Raw genomic sequence first — 20,584 nt, forward strand, 5'->3', positions numbered from 1 at the left:
CCATAAATCACACTGCGTTTATCCAGATCTTACCAGTAACAAACCTACCCGTCCGCCCTAGGGTTCTATTTTATATATCTAGAACACTAGAAGCAGAGACATTCACCCAAAACGACTTCAAAATAGACCCAGACGCAATGGCTATTACAATAAAAGGTTCTAATTTCCAATTTAACCTATTTAACGTATACAACCAAACAAACGCCGAAGGGGAAAAAACACTGCCCAGAGCTATACTTAACACTAAGCTTCCGCCAAGTTCTATTTTAGTACTAGATAGCAACGAGCACCATCCATTGTGGGACCCGCTATGCCAACGACGAGCCAAGGAGCACAGCCATTTATTGACTGGATTGAAGAACAAGATCTAGAGCTCCTAAACACACCAGGAGTAGGCACATTCTTCAGACCACACCTATCTAGAGAAACAGTCCTAGACCTCTCACTTGTCACTCCAGACTTGGCTAGCAAAGCTACGGACTGGCAGACTATACCTGAAACTGGATCAGATCACTACGGCCTCCTATTCTCCATCCAAACAAACGCAGACCTTGTAGAAAACCCGACAAACCAACCCAGATTTAATACTGCAAAGGCTAACTGGGACACCTTCAACAAAGAACTAGAAACGGCAATCCAAAACAGTCAAACCTTGCAAGATATGGACCAGATCAGTGATCCAAGAAAGGCAGACTTAATGGACCTCCTCCTCGGCAACAATACAGAGCTAGAGCAACAGCTAGAAGAGATTGGTAAAGCAATAACTCAAGCAATCCAAACTGCAGCAAACAAAGCTATCCCTATCACTAGACTTGGTCCAAAACCAAAAGCTTGGTGGAACAAAGAGCTGACAAAGCTACGACAAGACACTTCCCACTATAGAAGGATTTTTAAAGAAAAGCTCGAAACTACTGCGATACACGACGCCTACCTAGAGAAAAGAGACTTCCTACGTGCACGAAACACCTACAACAAGGCAATCAAAGACGCTAAAAGGAAACACTGGAATGAATTCCTAGAGAAGGAAGACCCGCAGTCAATCTACAAAGCCATGGCATATACAAAGGATAACAAAGTCGAAAGAATTCCACCTATACAAGGAGAAACATCATTCGACAAGAAATGCCAAGCGTTCCGCAACACGCTATTCCCACCACCGCCCATAACCGAAGCGCCCACATTCACCAACTACCAGGAAAAGAGATGGGATTGGCCAGCACTATCCACGACTGAACTAGAACGAGCATGCTCAAGTCAAGTCAAAAGTAGCACCCCAGGACCAGATGCAATAACACAAGACATAATCACAGCCGCGTACAAAGCTCAACCGCAAACAATGTTTAGAGCTTTCTCACTCCTATTCAACTATGGATACCACCCAAAATGCTGGAAACAAGCTACAGGAGCTGTTCTTAAAAAGGCATCAAAACCAGACTATTCAATCCCAAAAGCCTACAGAGTTATCACTCTATTAAGCTGTTTAGGAAAGATTAACGAGAGGATCACCGCAAGTAGGCTGAGCAATCTAGCAGAAATCACAGAGCTACTACACCCAACCCAAATTGGGGGTAGACTCAAGAAATCTGCAATAGATGCAGCTATGCTACTCATCGACCAAATTCAGCACCAGAAACAGAAAGGCCAAATAACATCAACTATCTTCCTAGACGTAAAGGGAGCATTTGACCACGTCTCACACAATCAATTCCTGCGAACGCTTAAGAAGCTAGGCCTTCCAATTAGTCTTATCGCTTGGACAAAATCCTTCTTCTCAAACAGATCGCTAAGACTCTCCTTCGACAATAAGACACAAGAATTCTCCGAGATAATAGCTGGGATACCTCAAGGCAGCCCAGTGTCTCCAATCTTCTTTCTTATCTACACCAGAGACCTCTTCCCAGGACTACAAAGCTTCAACCTATCCTATATTGACGACCTATCTCTATCGACATCCTCAACATCGCTAAAGAAAAATGTCAAAATACTAGAACAGCAAGTCCGCCTACTATCTCACCGAGGGAAAAACTTAGCGATTATGTTCGATATAGCTAAGACAGAGCTCATCCACTTTACCGCCAAGAAAGAGAGAAAAGAGAGAAGCCTACAGCTTCCAGACAACACCATTGTAGAACCGAAAGACACAATCAAATGGCTAGGTATCCACATAGACAATAGACTGTCCTTCAAGGAACATATTGCTACACGCGTAAGCCAAGCAAGGAAAGCATTCTATAGACTAGGGAGACTAGCCAACATCGAAAGAGGACTCTCCCCAAAAGCAGTACGACAACTATACCTAGCATGCGTCACAAGCGTTGCAGACTACGGATCACAAATATACTGGAAGAACCAAAGCTACGCCACTAGCCTCCTACAATCACTGCACAACCTGGCGTGTAGAAAGATAATTGGAGTGTTTAGAACGTCACCATCCCTACCAACAAGCATTGAATCCGGACTTACGTCACCTGCAATTAGACTCAACACCAACAACCGAAAGTATGCGTCTAGAGCACACCAGCTATCCAGCAACCACCCAATCCAGAAAGCAATTACAAGGATCACAAATACAGACAAAGCTAGCTACAAAAAGCCAAACCAGCATAGACAACTATACACTATTGTTAAGTCAATCCCAGAGAGAGACAACAATAGCGTAGAAAAGATAATCCCATATAGGTTCAGACCATGGGAAAGTCTTAACTACAAGGTTACTGTATCAAAAAAGAGCAAAGAGGAAGAGGCAATTGCACACACGGATTATATCCTATCAAGGAGCGGAGATAACTTCACCGCAATCTACTCAGATGCCTCACAACACGACAAGGGAATAGGGATCGGCGTAGGTGTAGTAGCGTACAGCTCCACCCACGAAGAAACCTTTTCTCAAAAGACAAACATTGGATGCTCCCAACTAGTCTACAACGGTGAACTAGAGGGGATAGCACAGGCATTTGAACACGCGGCTACAGTGGCACAAGAAGGCCAAGAGATCTACGTATACGCAGACAACCAAGCAGCAATCCATAGGCTTAACAACCTATCGGACAACCCGGGACAACAGTGGCTACTAAGATGCATCAGAGCTGCAAAGAGAATAACGACAAAGAAAGCATCGATCCACCTGCAGTGGGCCCCAGGACATAACGACGTCAAGGGCAACGAAAAAGCCGACACGCTAGCAAAGGAAGCAGCTAAAGAGAGACCAACAACATCGACCACAGCGAGCCTAGCCTACTTAGGCACAGAAATCAACAAAATACAAAAAACAGAACAACTGATGGAGTACAAGAGGTATACCGACAGGCCCACCAAAAACAGAAGCTCCTACTCAAGGATCTTCAAGCTCAACACACATACAACAATCAAAGTCCCGAAGGGAACACCAAGAGAAATCTCGAGCGCGTTCTACTCACTCAAGCTAGGACATGGATACTTCAACTCCTACCTTAAGAGATTCAACAAGAGAGACTGCAATCTATGTATATGCTACAAACCACAAACACCACAGCATCTACTTCTAGATTGCAAACAGTACAAAACACATAGAAATACACTCAAAGAAGCAATACCACACAGACCCATCACCCTCCCACTCCTCCTCCAAACAAAGACAGGCATCAAAGCTACTCTAGCCTTTATTGCAAGTACTAGGATTGGCACGAGAAAATGGCACCTTGGGCAAACCACCGAACAGACAGACACTGTATAAAACTACAAAAACAATATTTCCTTATCTAAAAGAGCCCGCTGCTACATCTCTTTCTATTCACCACACTGCTCTTTAGCACCCGCGCCAATGGAAGACTAGCTCTGAAATTGGAGTACGCAAAACACCACCCAAATTGTACAAGACCCATAGAAACTCCACAACGACCATCATACATAGAACGGCTTAGCCAAAGTCCTACATAGTCACCGACTGATACAGGACTCTAATGGAAATATAATAATAATAATAATAACACCAATGTCGAGCTTACAAACTTCGAGTTTTTCCGAACACGTGAAACTCCATCAGAAACCAACTATATCCATCGAAAGAAATAGCTTCCGACTACTCCCAAGCCGTGCAGCCGCGTGGTTGTGGAGATACAAGGAGTCTAGTACCCCAAACGCGACGCGTCCGAACTTTCAGAAGCAAACGCACAGACCAAGCCAAGAAACAACAACAACAAGACAACAGAGAGGCTAAAATGGCCCCAGATAGCGACACTATCGTAGTCCAGCTACCAGAAGACCTCCGGACCTCAAGCACACTGGACGACGAAATGGAGACCGACGAAAGGCACCAAGACAACCCAACAACACCCATCGAGCAGACCACCCAAGAAACACCAAGGTTAATTATTCAGCCACCACTAAATAAAAGACCAGCGGCATTCTCCCCAGAGATAACTACAAGAGAGAGAAACCCATTCCAGAACAGCCAAGAAAAGAAACCAAGAGCAAAGGACTCAACCCAAGCAATCTTCTGGGCAAGGGACCTAATTCTACAAGCATCTACTATGGCCGAATCCCATCTATCCCAAAACAAACTACTACAACTACTGGACGTCTTTAGAGACTTTACGGAACTAGGCAGGGTTACGCAGCAAATGACTGAGAAGTTTACAGCACAGCTTGCGTACCAGACTGCAACGCTTACAAGCGCCTCCCAACAAGCTACAAAGACACTAAAGAAAGCTGTTAATGCCGCAACTGGACCACAAAACCCAAACAACCAAGAAAAACCAAACAACCAGAACACCCAGAACACCCAAAACACCCAAAACACCCAACAAAACAAGACATCATACGCTAGCGTAGCCGCCCAGAACAACGGAAACACATGGACTACAGTGTCTACAAAAAAGAAGACAAACAAAAAGCCAGCAAGCTACTACCAAGCAGTCCTTACGCTTACCCAGCCTACGTCCCACACACCACTCCAGATTAGAGACCTAATCAACGAAGAGTTCACAAAGGGCGGCATCAAAGACCCAGTAGTGAAGGAAGTAACAACAAGTAGAAAGAACAATATTATTCTAACAACTACTCCAACCTACTCAGGAGAATACCTAGTCCAACACAAGCATATATGGCATCAAAAGTTTGAGCTAAAGAATGTACAACTACTAGAATCATGGACGAAAGTAGTAGTACATAATGTGCCAACAGAATGGGAGGGAGCAGAGACACTAGAGATACTCCACACAGAAATCCCAGCATACAACAACGGACTACAAATTACTGGCAACCCATACTGGATATCAAGAGAATGGCAAAACAAGAAGAACAGCTCTATTGTAATAGCATTCAAAACAGCCGAAGACGCAGCCAAACTTGGTGGTAGAATTACAATCCTTGGACAAACTCTCTTCACTGAAAAGTTCAAGCCTATAGCAGCATCTACCCAATGCCTAAACTGCCAACAATTTGGCCACCCAGCCACTAGATGCCGAAACCAACCAGCATGCAATTTGTGCGGAAAAGAACATGCAACTACAACACACAAATGCTCAGTGTGTAATACAAAAGGAAAACCCTGCAACCATACACTCCCTCACTGTAGTAACTGCAAAGAGCCCCACTTTGCAAACAGCAAAGAGTGCGAACTCTACCAAGCAGTAACAAAGAGCATCCCCGCAGGATTTTAATGTTGAACAACATTAGGATCCTCCAAGTCAATCTCAACAAGAGCATTACAGCGACTGAGTCTACACTACAACTTGCAGTTGAACTTAAAGCTGATATAATTGCAATTCAAGAGCCATGGCTAACTACCAACGACAACTACGCAACAGCAAGTGTCAGATAGCAGGGTTACTCGACGTTGGCAGCAACCAATCAGCGTAGAGAGGGTCAGTGCGCCCCTCAAGAGGGCCACAAGCGCGGACACACGATAGACAGAACACAATACACACAATCATCAACATCCATCACTTTTGTGCAATATCTCATTATATCTGACAATTAAGAGTCTCACTGCCTCAATAACGAGCGATAAAACCACGAAAATGGCAACAATCCAGACCCAACGGGACGCGACGGTCATCCTCACCGACTCAAGCAACTGGATCCCTTGGTACCGCCAACTTAAGCTGAAATGCCAGTCGCAAGGCATTTGGCCACTGTTGGACCCCGAAGGAGTGCGACTCCAGCGCATCCAACCGGAGGCTCCGCTACCCCCAGACATTTCGCAGTATGAACCGTCAAGTAGCCCCTCAGCTGCCTCATCGCATACCACCCGAAACGCTAGAGGCAACACGCGAGGATCAGCACAAGACACTACAGAAATGTCGACAACAACCTCACGAATCCCCACTATACCAACGCGAGTGTCAGAACTCTCAGAGAAAGGACAAGAAGCGTATAAGGAGGATCGCGACGACTACAAGCTGCGCCTTGAGTCATACAAAATACGGGAGAGGGACTATCAAGAAGAAAGCAACAAAATCTCAAAGATGGTCGAACACATCCTTACAACCGTAACACCCCATTTACAACTTAGCTGTTGCGCCGAGAACGGCACGCCGCGCGACTGGATAACCGCCCTCCAAGACACAGTTGGAGTGGATGAAGACGAGGAGAGAGCGCGAGCACGAGAGAGATACCAAGCCGCACTCAAGCCAATGCGTTCAACCACAAACTGGGAGACGTGGCTAAATGAATACGATCAGGCTGCAACTCGAGCTGAAACCCTTGAGGTGGCCGAGGTTATGCAAACACAAGCCGTAATAGACGACTTCCTAGGCTCCGTATCTAAAATGGCATCAACCTGGACCGCAGGGTTCCAAGGGCCAGGGTACGATAAGAAAGCCATGAATAGGAAAAGGATGATGAAACTCTTCCGTGAATATATGAGTCTTCAATATCCATCAAGAGGGAAGCCAAAGAGCGCCTTCGCGGTAGGAGACTTATACGCGGCGAGCGGTGAACCCGACTCGGACACACTGAGGGACGCCTCTAGTGTGGAATTAAGAGCGCCATCCAACCAAGGCCGGGGAAACCCTAGGCAATCAAACAAACGCAAGATGGATGGTCAAAGTACCAGAACCAAGCAGATCCCGGAGAGGAATTCAGCGAAAGCTGGAGACATATGTCCTGCCTGTGAACAGCGTCATGAGATATCTGACTGCTACTATGTGAACAAAGCCAAGGCACCTGAATGGTTCAAGCCAAATCGAGGCATCGCAAGATTAGTACAGTACAAACTTGAAAATGACACCAACTTACAGAGAACGATGCAGGAAATGTCCCCAGAGACTAAACGACCTCGATTCTCGACAACGTCACGATCGATTACACCTCATATCAAGACATCACAAACACCGGACGCAGTCATTGAATGACTAGATGGACGCGAAATCTCAAGAATTGATGAGGGCACGATGAAAGCGGCATTCAGCGCAAGCCAACAAGGATATCCATTAAAGGATGCCTTCATCCTGGATTCCGGCTCGACTACGCACATCTGCAACGACCTCTCAAGAATTGAAGACGTACGCCCGTCGACGCCAGGGGACTACATCTGGGCCGGCAGTTCCAAAGTCTGGATACGAGGATACGGAGCTGTCACATTGACAACAGAGGGATCTCAGGACAAACAAGCCTTGCACATTGTCAACGTTGCGTGGTGTCCAGACTTCCTCTGCAGCCTAGTATCATTCAGGCTACTCCGACGACAAGGAATATGGTGGGACAATCGGGAAGATCCAACAAGCCTGCGACGATGGGATGGAACAATTATTGCTATCCTATCGGAACGCCATGGGCAATGGATTATCGAAGACACCACTCCATTCGACTCAGCCTTCCATGTGCGTATGAATCGAACCAAGCGATCACCACAAAGGGCGACAGCCATGCTATGGCATAAACGACTAGGACATCCAGGGCCATCCGCTATTGAACACCTCATACAGCAATCTGAGGGGGTGAGGATCAAAGGAATCACCACAGTACAATGTGACGCCTGCGGCAGATCAAAGTCGAAGCGCCAAATAAGAAGGGCGCTAAGACTAAATGACGAAGGTCCTGGAGAAAGAATTGCAATCGACTTCCATGAGTACGAGGCGGACAGCTTCACTAAGGAAAAGAGTCAGATGCTAATAACTTGCCGAAACTCCCGATACGTTTGGGATTTCTACTTCAAAGACAATAGGCCAGCACGCTCTATTATTCGCCTATTAGCCCTCTTTATCCAATTTATGAAGAAACAGTTCAACATTACGGTCAAGGTCATTGAAACAGACAACGAGATCGTCACAGTTAAGCAAGAAGTCGAGAAATGGTGCACGTCCCTATCAATCAGACTCGAGCCTTCCGCTCCAGACACACAAGCGCAGAACGGAGGAGCCGAACGCTCAGGGGGTGTGATAAAAGAAAAGGCACGCGCAATTCGACTAGATGCGAATCTTCCATGGGAACTCTGGCCAGAGATAACCAGAGCGGCGGTATACCTATACAATCGAACGCCAAATTATCCAAACAAGTGGAAATCGCCTTACGAAATATTCTTCACGCGCGCAGCTGCCACAAATGGCATAGTCACCGGACCCCGAAGACCAAACCAAGCTCATCTAAGAGCATATGGGTGCAAAGCCTTTGCAATGACAGACGATACCCACCGAGGAAAGTCAAGGCTGCAACGGCTGGACCCAAAAGCCTGGATTGGGTATCTTGTGGGATATCAGTCAACAAACATCTACCGCATCTGGATCCCATCCATGGCAAAGGTAATCAGCACTCGCGACGTAGTGTTTAACGAAGACACAATCTTCAACGGCAAGACTGAGGACCTAATGGACAATCTTATGCACAACACCCTAGAGGAAATCGCAACTTGGGTAAGAACAGTCGAACTCCCAGGTACTCAGAGCCAACAACCAGAAACCGAGACGTTCTACGAGGACGATACGACGCAGGAAGAGAGCCCGCGCACTCAGAAAACCAGATACCACCAAGGAAGGAAGGTGGTAGAGGCATATCTAACCCCGCCACCAACTCCTCCACCTGTGGCCTTGCTAGTTCAAGGAGAGGTGAACAACGAGGATATGACGAACATGTCCAACCAATCAACATCAATGACCAATCCATGGGCAGCCGCATTCATGGCCGGCACCGAATCAGGACACATTGGTCAACACGAAGGAAAGCCAATCGACAAGGCTCAGGTGAAGAGACTGCTATCCAAGGGAATCAAGCCCCATCGCAACCAGCTACCGCCACTCCCAACAGCATACTCAAAGCTGGAAGACCATCCACTATACGAAATGTTCAAGGAAGCAGAAAAGACACACCTTCAGAGTCACCAACAAATGAAGTCATGGACTGAGGTCCAAGCATCACCAGTCAAACGAGCAGGGCACCAGATCCTAGACTGTATGTGGGTATACACCTACAAACTCGACAAGCATCACCGCCTCATCAAATGTAAGGCAAGATTGGTGGTAAGAGGAGACCAACAACGCAACATCACCTCCCAAGACACATACGCAGCAACATTGGCAGGACGCTCATTCAGAATGCTCATGGCAATCGCCGCCAAATACGATCTTGAGCTAAAGCAATACGACGTCACTAATGCTTTTGTGCATGCTGCAATCGACAGAGAAATATACATGAGGATGCCAAAAGGGTATCAGAAGCCTGGCACTCTACTCAAAGTGCGAAAGGCACTGTATGGGCTCCGGATCTCACCATTACTGTGGCAGAAAGAATTCACTGCAACTCTTGCTTCGATAGGGTTTCAACAAATACCACAGGAGCCATGCTGCATGATCAAAGACGGAGTTATCATCTTCTTCTATGTGGACGACATCATCGTTGCGTACCATTCAAAGCAAGAATCAGAGGCCATGAAGGCCATCAACCGGATCCAAGAAAAATACGCTTGTACGGGAGGAGATAACTTACAGTGGTTTCTCGGCGTAGAGGTCATGCGCAATCGCAAGCAGAAGACCATACAGCTATCTCAAGCCGCATACGCAGACAAAATCAGCCAACTAGCAAGCCGACAAGACATCAGACATGACACGCCGATGTCAGGCATGGAACTCAGACCCAGGAGTGACCTAGCAGAGCCGTCCGAGATCAACCGCTACCAGCGCAAGATTGGCTCGCTTCTATTCGCTGCAGTCACAACAAGACCCGACATAGCCTTTGCAACATCACGACTTGCTCGCTTCCTAGTCAATCCAAGTACAGAACACCAGGACGCTGCAGACCGTGTGCTCCTGTACCTCAAGAAAACAGAATCCCTAGCCCTCGAACTCGGTAGAGGCGATGGCCTTGAGGTAGCAAGTGACGCATCGTTTGCAGACAACACACTAGACAGGAAAAGCTCGCAGGGATACGCAATTAAGCTGTTCGGAGGACTCATCGCTTGGAGAGCAAGTAAGCAAGATACTGTGACAACATCAACAACAGAAGCAGAGCTGCTTGCCCTATCACAAGTTGCTAAGGAGGCAATCTTTACGTCGCGGTTGTTGAAGGAGCTTCAGGTAAACCTAAGCAATCCAATTATCACAATCAAGTGCGACAATACCCAGACAATCCGTCTAGTAAATGAAGACGTTGCCAAATTGCAAACAAAGCTTCGGCACGTTGACATACACAATCATTGGCTACGACAAGAAGTTACCCGAAAGACGATCAAGGTAGAGTATGTTCCGTCTGACAACATGATCGCAGACGGATTCACCAAGTCACTGCCAGCCAATAAATGGGCCAGTTTCCTTGATCAGTTGGGACTTGTTAAACGCAAAGAATCCCCGTTGAAAGAAGCTGAGCTTGAGAAGTTGCAGGAGCATCTGGAAGGCCTCTATATGTAGGATCGATTAACCAGTTTACGCAGCTTGCAATCAGGGCTTCCAAGCTGAGGGGGTGTGTCAGATAGCAGGGTTACTCGACGTTGGCAGCAACCAATCAGCGTAGAGAGGGTCAGTGCGCCCCTCAAGAGGGCCACAAGCGCGGACACACGATAGACAGAACACAATACACACAATCATCAACATCCATCACTTTTGTGCAATATCTCATTATATCTGACAGCAAGATCCATAAATCACACTGCGTTTACCCAGATCCTACCAGTAACAAACCTACCCGTCCGCCCTAGGGTTCTGTTTTATATATCTAGAACACTAGAAGCAGAGACATTCACCCAAAACGACTTCAAAATAGACCCAGACGCAATGGCTATTACAATAAAAGGTCCCAATTTCCAATTTAACCTATTTAACGTATACAACCAAACAAACGCCGAAGGGGAAAAAACACTGCCTAGAGCTATACTCAACACCAAGCTTCCGCCAAATTCTATCTTAGTACTAGATAGCAACGAGCACCATCCATTGTGGGACCCGCTATGCCCAACGACGAGCCAAGGAGCACAGCCATTTATTGACTGGATTGAAGAACAAGACCTAGAGCTCCTAAACACACCAGGAGTAGGCACATTCTTCAGACCACACCTATCCAGAGAAACAGTCCTAGACCTCTCACTTGTCACTCCAGACTTGGCTAGCAAAGCTACGGACTGGCAGACCATACCTGAAACTGGATCAGATCACTACGGCCTCCTATTCTCCATCCAAACAAACGCAGACCTTGTAGAAAACCCGACAAACCAACCCAGATTTAATACTGCAAAGGCTAACTGGGACACCTTCAACAAAGAACTAGAAACGGCAATCCAAAACAGTCAAACCTTGCAAGATATGGACCAGATCAGTGATCCAAGAAAGGCAGACTTAATGGACCTCCTCCTCGGCAACAATACAGAGCTAGAGCAAAAGCTAGAAGAGATTGGCAAAGCAATAACTCAAGCAATCCAAACTGCAGCAAACAAAGCTATCCCTATCACTAGACTTGGTCCAAAACCAAAAGCTTGGTGGAACAAAGAGCTGACAAAGCTACGACAAGACACTTCCCACTATAGAAGGATTTTTAAAGAAAAGCTCGAAACTACTGCAATACACGACGCCTACCTAGAGAAAAGAGACTTCCTACGTGCACGAAACACCTACAACAAGGCAATCAAAGACGCTAAAAGGAAACACTGGAATGAATTCCTAGAGAAGGAGGACCCGCAGTCAATCTACAAAGCCATGGCATACACAAAGGATAATAAAGTCGAAAGAATTCCACCTATACAAGGAGAAACATCATTCGACAAGAAATGCCAAGCGTTCCGCAACACGCTATTCCCACCACCGCCCATAACCGAAGCGCCCACATTCACCAACTACCAGGAAAAGAGATGGGATTGGCCAGCACTATCCACGACTGAACTAGAACGAGCATGCTCAAGTCAAGTCAAAAGTAGCACCCCAGGACCAGATGCAATAACACAAGACATAATCACAGCCGCGTACAAAGCTCAACCGCAAACAATGTTTAAAGCTTTCTCACTCCTATTCGACTACGGATACCACCCAAAATGCTGGAAACAAGCTACAGGAGCTGTTCTTAAAAAAGGCATCAAAACCAGACTATTCAATCCCAAAAGCCTACAGAGTCATTACTCTATTAAGCTGTTTAGGAAAGATTAACGAGAGGATCACCGCAAGTAGGCTGAGCAATCTAGCAGAAATCACAGAGCTACTACACCCAACCCAAATTGGGGGTAGACTCAAGAAATCTGCAATAGATGCAGCTATGCTACTCATCGACCAAATTCAGCACCAGAAACAGAAAGGCCAAATAACATCAACTATCTTCCTAGACGTAAAGGGAGCATTTGACCACGTCTCACACAATCAATTCCTGCGAACGCTTAAGAAGCTAGGCCTTCCAATTAGTCTTATCGCTTGGACAAAATCCTTCTTCTCAAACAGATCGCTAAGACTCTCCTTCGACAATAAGACACAAGAATTCTCCGAGATAATAGCTGGGATACCTCAAGGCAGCCCAGTGTCTCCAATCTTCTTTCTTATCTACACCAGAGACCTCTTCCCAGGACTACAAAGCTTCAACCTATCCTATATTGACGACCTATCTCTATCGACATCCTCAACATCGCTAAAGAAAAACGTCAAAATACTAGAACAGCAAGTCCGCCTACTATCTCACCGAGGGAAAAACTTAGCGATTATGTTCGATATAGCTAAGACAGAGCTCATCCACTTTACCGCCAAGAAAGAGAGAAAAGAGAGAAGCCTACAGCTTCCAGACAACACCATTGTAGAACCGAAAGACACAATCAAATGGCTAGGTATCCACATAGACAATAGACTGTCCTTCAAGGAACATATTGCTACACGCGTAAGCCAAGCAAGGAAAGCATTCTATAGACTAGGGAGACTAGCCAACATCGAAAGAGGACTCTCCCCAAAAGCAGTACGACAACTATACCTAGCATGCGTCACAAGCGTTGCAGACTACGGATCACAAATATACTGGAAGAACCAAAGCTACGCCACTAGCCTCCTACAATCACTGCACAACCTGGCGTGTAGAAAGATAATTGGAGTGTTTAGAACGTCACCATCCCTACCAACAAGCATTGAATCCGGACTTACGTCACCTGCAATTAGACTCAACACCAACAACCGAAAGTATGCGTCTAGAGCACACCAGCTATCCAGCAACCACCCAATCCAGAAAGCAATTACAAGGATCACAAATACAGACAAAGCTAGCTACAAAAAGCCAAACCAGCATAGACAACTATATACTATTGTTAAGTCAATCCCAGAGAGAGACAACAATAGCGTAGAAAAGATAATTCCATATAGGTTCAGACCATGGGAAAGTCTTAACTACAAGGTTACTGTATCAAAAAAGAGCAAAGAGGAAGAGGCAATTGCACACGCGGATTATATCCTATCAAGGAGCGGAGATAACTTCACCGCAATCTACTCAGATGCCTCACAACACGACAAGGGAATAGGGATCGGCGTAGGTGTAGTAGCGTACAGCTCCACCCACGAAGAAACCTTTTCTCAAAAGACAAACATTGGATGCTCCCAACTAGTCTACAACGGTGAACTAGAGGGGATAGCACAGGCATTTGAACACGCGGCTATAGTGGCACAAGAAGGCCAAGAGATCTACGTATACGCAGACAACCAAGCAGCAATCCATAGGCTTAACAACCTATCGGACAACCCGGGACAACAGTGGCTACTAAGATGCATCAGAGCTGCAAAGAGAATAACGACAAAGAAAGCATCTATCCACCTGCAGTGGGCCCCAGGACACAACGACGTCAAGGGCAACGAAAAAGCCGACACGCTAGCAAAGGAAGCAGCTAAAGAGAGACCAACAACATCGACCATAGCGAGCCTAGCCTACTTAGGCACAGAAATCAACAAAATACAAAAAACAGAACAACTGATGGAGTACAAGAGGTATACCGACAGGCCCACCAAAAACAGAAGCTCCTACTCAAGGATCTTCAAGCTCAACACACATACAACAATCAAAGTCCCGAAGGGAACACCAAGAGAAATCTCGAGCGCGTTCTACTCACTCAAGCTAGGACATGGATACTTCAACTCCTACCTTAAGAGATTCAACAAGAGAGACTGCAATCTATGTATATGCTACAAACCACAAACACCACAGCATCTACTTCTAGATTGCAAACAGTACAAAACACATCGAAATACACTCAAAGAAGCAATACCACACAGACCCATCACCCTCCCACTTCTCCTCCAAACAAAGACAGGCATCAAAGCTACTCTAGCCTTTATTGCAAGTACTGGGATTGGCACGAGAAAATGGCACCTTGGGCAAACCACCGAACAGACAGACACTGTATAAAACTACAAAACAATATTTCCTTATCCCAAAAGAGCCCGCTGCTACATCTCTTTCTATTCACCACACTGCTCTTTAGCACCCGCGCCAATGGAAGACTAGCTCTGAAATTGGAGTACGCAAAACACCACCCAAATTGTACAAGACCCATAGAAACTCCACAACGACCATCATACATAGAACGGCTTAGCCAAAGTCCTACATAGTCACCGACTGATACAGGACTCTAATGGAAATATAATAATAATAATAATGTCGAGCTTACGTTATATACGGCCAGCGGAAGGGTTAGTCTTTTCTCGAGATGAATGCTAGTAGCAAGATTGGCCGGAAGGATGAGATTGTCTCCCCAATCCGTGATGAGTCTGTATGGCCTCCCGTCGTACCTCTTTCTAGCTTCTCTAAGGATCCTGTCTCCATCCTTTAAAAATTCTATCCGTTTGGAAAGTTTTGTCTGGAACCATCCAGGAGGATTCGCTAGGGGATATTTTGAGTTGTTGTTGATGATAGCGTACGCTATTGCGCTGACAACTACGAGCGCTACCGTGATAATTGCAGGCAGTAACTCTGTAGTCAAATCGAGGGATGCGTCCTTGAGATAGCCTAGAGCGTGCGAAAAGCGAGGATTTGACATACTGAGAAAAAGCGAGACCGATGATATCGTTGGTGTCCGAATAGCTTGGAAAAATTGCATACTAATAACTTAGAACATGGAGCACTTATAGCAGAGAAATTTCCAACCGTTTGTCCGTATCATCTACCCAGTCTAATTACACCCACCTAGTGGGCACCACTAACTAAGCTTTTTTGAGTGAAGCTCAGCGGGGTTCATTCTTCGACAGAATGTGACTCATAAAAATACGATTCTATTCGCTGTAGGGCTGTCTTAGTTAGCGTGGGTGAAGGGTCAATAGATTGACCGACGTTTCACCATTTTCTCCGTCAGGGTTTCCGGACAAAAGCCGGAGCTATAGGGTGTCCAAATGCCAAGTCGCATCCTGGATAGCGGAGTCGGTCAGTCGCCATGAGTTCTGATAAGTTGAGTCTATGTTGATTGGCTTTGCACTAAGTGCGTAAAGGGAAATAACGATAACTAGGAATGCATTTTGTTCGGTGATTGTTCTCATTACTACGTGAAGGTGCTACAGAGGTGTATCTGATCTGAGACGAGTAGAGCCGAAGTAGGATCGAGTGGGCTGTTTGGGCATCGTTGAGCAGCTGACGCACCTACGTATACTCATGATGGTTAGACTCATCCATACATGGGCAAATCGTTTTCTGGAAAACAGGTTAAGCAGCCGTTAGCGTACCAAACTCTGTCTTTACCAATCGGAGAAAATCTTGTTACTCACATCCTCTGTTTGATTGGCTTAGAATGGCTTTGGTACGCTAACGTGCCCGTGCGCGCAACGCCCGGATTCGCGCAACGCCCCGCGAACACCATCTCAGCGATCTCAAATTTGAAGCCGTACAACGCCACACAGTAGCTCAATATTCATAAAAACGTAGTAGTACAGTAACTAGATGCTTGCGATCAACTTGTACTATCTGAATTTTTGTGGGAGGTTGACGCTGCGGCCACGTAATGTAACTCTGGGTTGTTGATGTTGATTGTTGATTATGGTTTAACGCCCTATCTGTAACCTCCCATAGGGTATTCGGGCGGGTCCCGCCGTGGTTTTATAGTGCTGTCGCACTTGCCTCGTGGAACCTATTCCTAGGTGTTTTGTATCTAAGGAGAGTGATGCCCTGCCTATATACATGTTCGTGAAAAGGACTCCCGCCATTTGAAGCCGTTTTCCTACAATATTCTAGTATTTCGTGGCTTGCGCCTTTGATCGATGCAGTACAATGACTACTTTTTAGAGAGAGAAACGAAAAAGTAACAAGAGGCAGTTTGAGATATAATGAAAAGTTTGAAAGAGAGCGTGTGGGTTGTGGCATCTATGCGGCGTTCTGCCGCGAATCCTACACTGAATAATGCTAAGGAATTCAGCGGGTCTTTGTGAAATTCAAAAATAGAAATCACTCGTCATAGAAGGAGTTCGTTACCTTCACGAAGGTCTCGAACTCTTGTGGCTGGTCTATTAATTGCGCGAGGTACGCTAGGCCTTCCTGTCTTGTGCGAGGGGGCACGATGGGGCGTAGAGGCCACTTCTTGAAGTGTGTTGTGGCTCTCTTGCAGAACACTAGGTGTTCTGGCGTCTTGGGCCTGCCGCATAGGCATTTCGAGGTATCCTCGTGGTTGAATTTTCGGTGGTACCATTCAAAGTCGCCATGCGTTGAGCGTATCATAAGGACTTTCGCGAGTATCCTTCGGGGTAGCCATAGCGCTGCGGGCGTGCGCCTAGTATCGTATGGCAGCTGCCATTGCGTGTACCATGCTGATAGCCTACTGCTCTTATCCTTCCACCAAGTGTCCCTTGTATGTTCGAGGAGGCGGCGGCCTACTGTTCGTATACCGGATCTTGTGGGGGAGGCGGCCAATGTAACTCTGGGTTGATTGTTGTTGATTGTTGATTATGGTTTAACGCCCTATCTGTAACCTCCCATAGGGTATTCGGGCGGGTCCCGCCGTGGTCTTATAGTGCTGTCGCACTTGCCTCGTGGAACCTATTCCTAGGTGTTTTGTATCTAAGGGGAGTGATGTCCTGCCTATATACATGTTCGTGAAAAGGACTCCCGCCATTTGAAGCCGTTTTCCTACAATATTCTAGTATTTCGTGGCTTGCGCCTTTGATCGATGCAGTACAATGACTGCTTTTTAGAGAGAGAAACGAAAAAGTAACAAGAGGCAGTTTGAGATATAATGAAAAGTTTGAAAGAGAGCGTGTGGGTTGTGGCATCTATGCGGCGTTCTGCCGCGAATCCTCAGACTTTCCAACAAGCAAGTAAAGCAAGTCACCGCTCTAAACTTGACTTGCTTGGTTCAAACATAGGCTTTACTTGACTTGCTTGGGGTGATTTTTTTACTTGCTTGACTTGCTTGTATTACTTGCAAGTACTTGGATTACTTGACTACTACAAAGAGATTAAGCTACATACAAATTACCAAAACTCAGTGTTCCACTCTAGTATGTTGTAATCTCCTACAAGCTGCTCATCTGAAAGCTTAGCCTCGCTACAGTTGTACGGTTTATAACCAGCTCGCACCCATGACCTTACTAATTGAAGAGCTGCGAGTAGCTCACTGCCCAGAGCACGTCGTTTAGGTTCAAGAAGGTCGCCAAGCTCACTGAAGAGGCGCTCACAGTCGCTGCTTGATGCTGGGATAGTCATGATATCGATTGCAAACTGCGCTAAATGCGGGTATTTCGGCAGTAGTTGTATCCAGTATTGGACAGGATTTCCATCTGCGTTGTACTGCTCCTGCGTCCACTGCGGCTCTTGTGTTTTCCAGCGCTCAAACTCGTCAAGTGGAGCCTCTCGGTCATTGTTGCGGCTAAGTATAGCAATAATTGCCTCGTCTATGTTGTTGCTACTCGGCGCAGTTGTATACCGCTGGCGTGCTCGTTGAGGTTTGTATGCCGCCCAAAGCTGTTGGAACGACGCTTTGGCACTAGTAAGCCAATCAGCTTTGTCTGCCCACGCCACATCGCAGTAGTTCTTGTAGTACGGGTGTAGGCAAACAGCGGCGTAGTAAGCGGGCGAGTCGTCGAGCTTGTTGTAGTAGTCGTTGGCTTTGCTCCACGCGGCGCGGAGGTTGACGTTGAGGTGATCCTCTGGAGCCTCGGCATGAGCGTTGAAGTCGACGTGCTCGAACGGGCGCGCCCGGGCCTCAAGCTTGCTGAGTACGTACTCAAAAACGGGTATAACCTCATAGATTGCGCCGTATTTGCCATCCTTAGAGCGTCCCTCGAGGCGTTTTGTGGCGTACTTGAGCGGCTCTAAGCAGTCCTGGTACTCTGCAATCACCGCCCAGTCAGCAGCTCGGAGCCCAGTTGATCTCATCCAGTTTGGGGCGTCGGGCCGCTTATTATTCCGCTGCGCAGCGTGCGCATCTTCAAGGATAACCCTATTGATATGATGCTCAGCGTACAAGTTATACGCGGCTTGAAGCTTGGTAGCGCGCTCAAAAGCAGCATAGTATGAGTTCCAGCGAGTGACGACAGGCTTGACTGGCTCGAGTACTTTGAGACGCCCTTCAGCAGGCAGGTTGTTGTTGGCAAGGCGCTGGTAGCCACGAAAAAGCTCGTACTGTTGCGGCGTTTTGATATAGTTGATGACGTCAACTAGCACTCCAATAGGGCCATCTTTCCGCCACTCTCGCATATACTGCTCCTCGGTATTGTACTGCTCTTGAGTGTTGCCGTAGGCGTCTTTGTTGGTGCCAAATATAATAGCCTGGCCGATGAGGTTAAGCGTGTGACAACTGCAGCGGAGGCGCCGGTGAGCGGACTCAAATTCGTACTCGCGCGCGAGCGCGGCGATCGCAGTGTCGTTGTTGGTAGCGTTGTCGAGTACAAAATAGCCTAATCGGTCGCTTGTTATTCCGTATGCTGAGAGCGTCGTCGAGATAGCTTTGGCAATAGCCTCACCGGTGTGGGCGCCAGCGAGCTCAGGCAGATCGATTGGTAAGTCTCGTATTATTCCAGCTGCGTCGGCAAAGTGAGCGACTACTCCAAAGAAGCCACGTTTACCACCCTTTGTTGTCCAGCCATCAAAGCTTACGTGTATTTTGCTTACTGAGCCTGACAGGGTGTCGATAACTTGCGGTCGTATAGACCGGAACAACCTCATCACAAAGGTAGAAACGCTGGTATTACTTACCCACAACGCTGCCTCTGCCTCTGGGTTGGCAAATCTCATCATCTCTCTAAAATCAGGCGTCGTAAGTTCGCTGAGCGGGTGGTTTCGGTTAACAAGCCACATGACAGTGGCTGTTCGAAAGCCCTCTACGTCGAAGTTTCCAAACGCGTTAGCAGTGTTTTGTTGTACGTCTAAACCAGCGTCAAAAGCTTGCCGCAACGACAGCTGGCCTCGAGCTCTCTGCGCTAACTTTGGGCCATCTTTCGTAAGGTTGTGGCCAGGCTTTGGTTGGCTGAGATGGGTGGCTGCTGAGGTTGTAGCCTGAGTAATGTTAAACAAACCACCACGGCCAGCGTCGATAGTTTTGTGTACATGGCAGTACTTGCACACAAACCAGATTCGAGATGTAGCATGGCGCTCAACAACGCGGTAGCCATACTGAAAGATCCAACTTTTTGGGCGCTTAGAACGCGCCAATGGCTTGATAAAATCAGGTAAACGTGCCCAGTCAATGCCGTCAAAGTTCTCAACTAGTGCGCTGTTTGTCTCATCCTGACCACCCTCTCCAGCCTCAGTTGTAGCCACCGTGCCAGCTCGGCTGCCCTCGGTGGGCGCGACAATCTCAGCCTCCGCCTGCGACTCTAAGAACTGCAACTCGAAGGTAGGTATTGGCGGCGAGGCGTTAGCCTGGCTTGCGGCAGCTAGGGTTTTGCGAGGTGATCGACGCTGAGGTCTAGGCTTAGATGCAGGCTTAGATGCAGGCTCAGGTGAAGCCTCAGGAGTTGAGGCGACGTTGTTGGTGGCAGCGGCTACTTTCGTACGTTTGCTCCGAGCAGAAGTTTGTGGTAGGCGACGTTTGGCCATATTGGGGGTATCAGGGCAGTATAAATCACTGGAAAACGCGTTGCTATAGGGGATACTGCATTGCGATAGGCTTCTAGACAGGCGTACGTCGAGATTGGAGCAATGCGCTAGACTAAGGCTAACGTTATTTGATAGCCGCTTAGCCTGTTTGGGACTCAACCGAGGCAACTGCAACACTTCAAAACCATCGCGACATCTACCGTACAGCAGTTTTAGC

The 20,584-nt window shown here is 47.0% G+C and overlaps 6 protein-coding genes across 6 annotated transcripts; 5 read left to right on the forward strand and 1 right to left on the reverse strand.

Annotated features, from left to right (window-relative positions):
* Nucleotides 1-310: 310 nt before the first annotated feature.
* On the forward strand, nt 311-3,712 carry PtrM4_037850 (uncharacterized protein; the record flags this gene model as incomplete). The annotated part of the gene is made up of 1 exon (XM_066104237.1): nt 311-3,712. The coding sequence occupies one exon, from the start codon at nt 311-313 to the stop codon at nt 3,710-3,712; it is 3,402 nt and encodes a 1,133-aa protein (XP_065966439.1).
* A 484-nt stretch (nt 3,713-4,196) lies between these two features.
* On the forward strand, nt 4,197-5,800 carry PtrM4_037860 (uncharacterized protein; the record flags this gene model as incomplete). Its single annotated transcript, XM_066104238.1, has 3 exons — nt 4,197-4,688; nt 4,818-5,464; nt 5,656-5,800. The coding sequence occupies 3 exons, from the start codon at nt 4,197-4,199 to the stop codon at nt 5,798-5,800; spliced, it is 1,284 nt and encodes a 427-aa protein (XP_065966440.1).
* A 199-nt stretch (nt 5,801-5,999) lies between these two features.
* PtrM4_037870 (uncharacterized protein) lies at nt 6,000-7,334 on the forward strand (the record flags this gene model as incomplete). The annotated part of the gene is made up of 1 exon (XM_066104239.1): nt 6,000-7,334. One exon carries the CDS (start codon nt 6,000-6,002, stop codon nt 7,332-7,334), a length of 1,335 nt encoding a protein of 444 aa, XP_065966441.1.
* A 39-nt stretch (nt 7,335-7,373) lies between these two features.
* PtrM4_037880 (uncharacterized protein) lies at nt 7,374-10,817 on the forward strand (the record flags this gene model as incomplete). Its single annotated transcript, XM_066104240.1, has 1 exon — nt 7,374-10,817. The coding sequence occupies one exon, from the start codon at nt 7,374-7,376 to the stop codon at nt 10,815-10,817; it is 3,444 nt and encodes a 1,147-aa protein (XP_065966442.1).
* A 363-nt stretch (nt 10,818-11,180) lies between these two features.
* Nucleotides 11,181-14,757, forward strand: PtrM4_037890 (uncharacterized protein; the record flags this gene model as incomplete). Its single annotated transcript, XM_066104241.1, has 2 exons — nt 11,181-12,504; nt 12,530-14,757. 2 exons carry the CDS (start codon nt 11,181-11,183, stop codon nt 14,755-14,757), a joined length of 3,552 nt encoding a protein of 1,183 aa, XP_065966443.1.
* A 3,045-nt stretch (nt 14,758-17,802) lies between these two features.
* PtrM4_037900 (uncharacterized protein) lies at nt 17,803-20,367 on the reverse strand (the record flags this gene model as incomplete). The annotated part of the gene is made up of 2 exons (XM_066104242.1): nt 17,803-20,204; nt 20,325-20,367. 2 exons carry the CDS (start codon nt 20,365-20,367, stop codon nt 17,803-17,805), a joined length of 2,445 nt encoding a protein of 814 aa, XP_065966444.1.
* Nucleotides 20,368-20,584: the final 217 nt, after the last annotated feature.

Source organism: Pyrenophora tritici-repentis, chromosome 1 (genome assembly GCF_003171515.1).
Source record: "Pyrenophora tritici-repentis strain M4 chromosome 1, whole genome shotgun sequence".
Taxonomy (NCBI): domain Eukaryota; kingdom Fungi; phylum Ascomycota; class Dothideomycetes; order Pleosporales; family Pleosporaceae; genus Pyrenophora; species Pyrenophora tritici-repentis.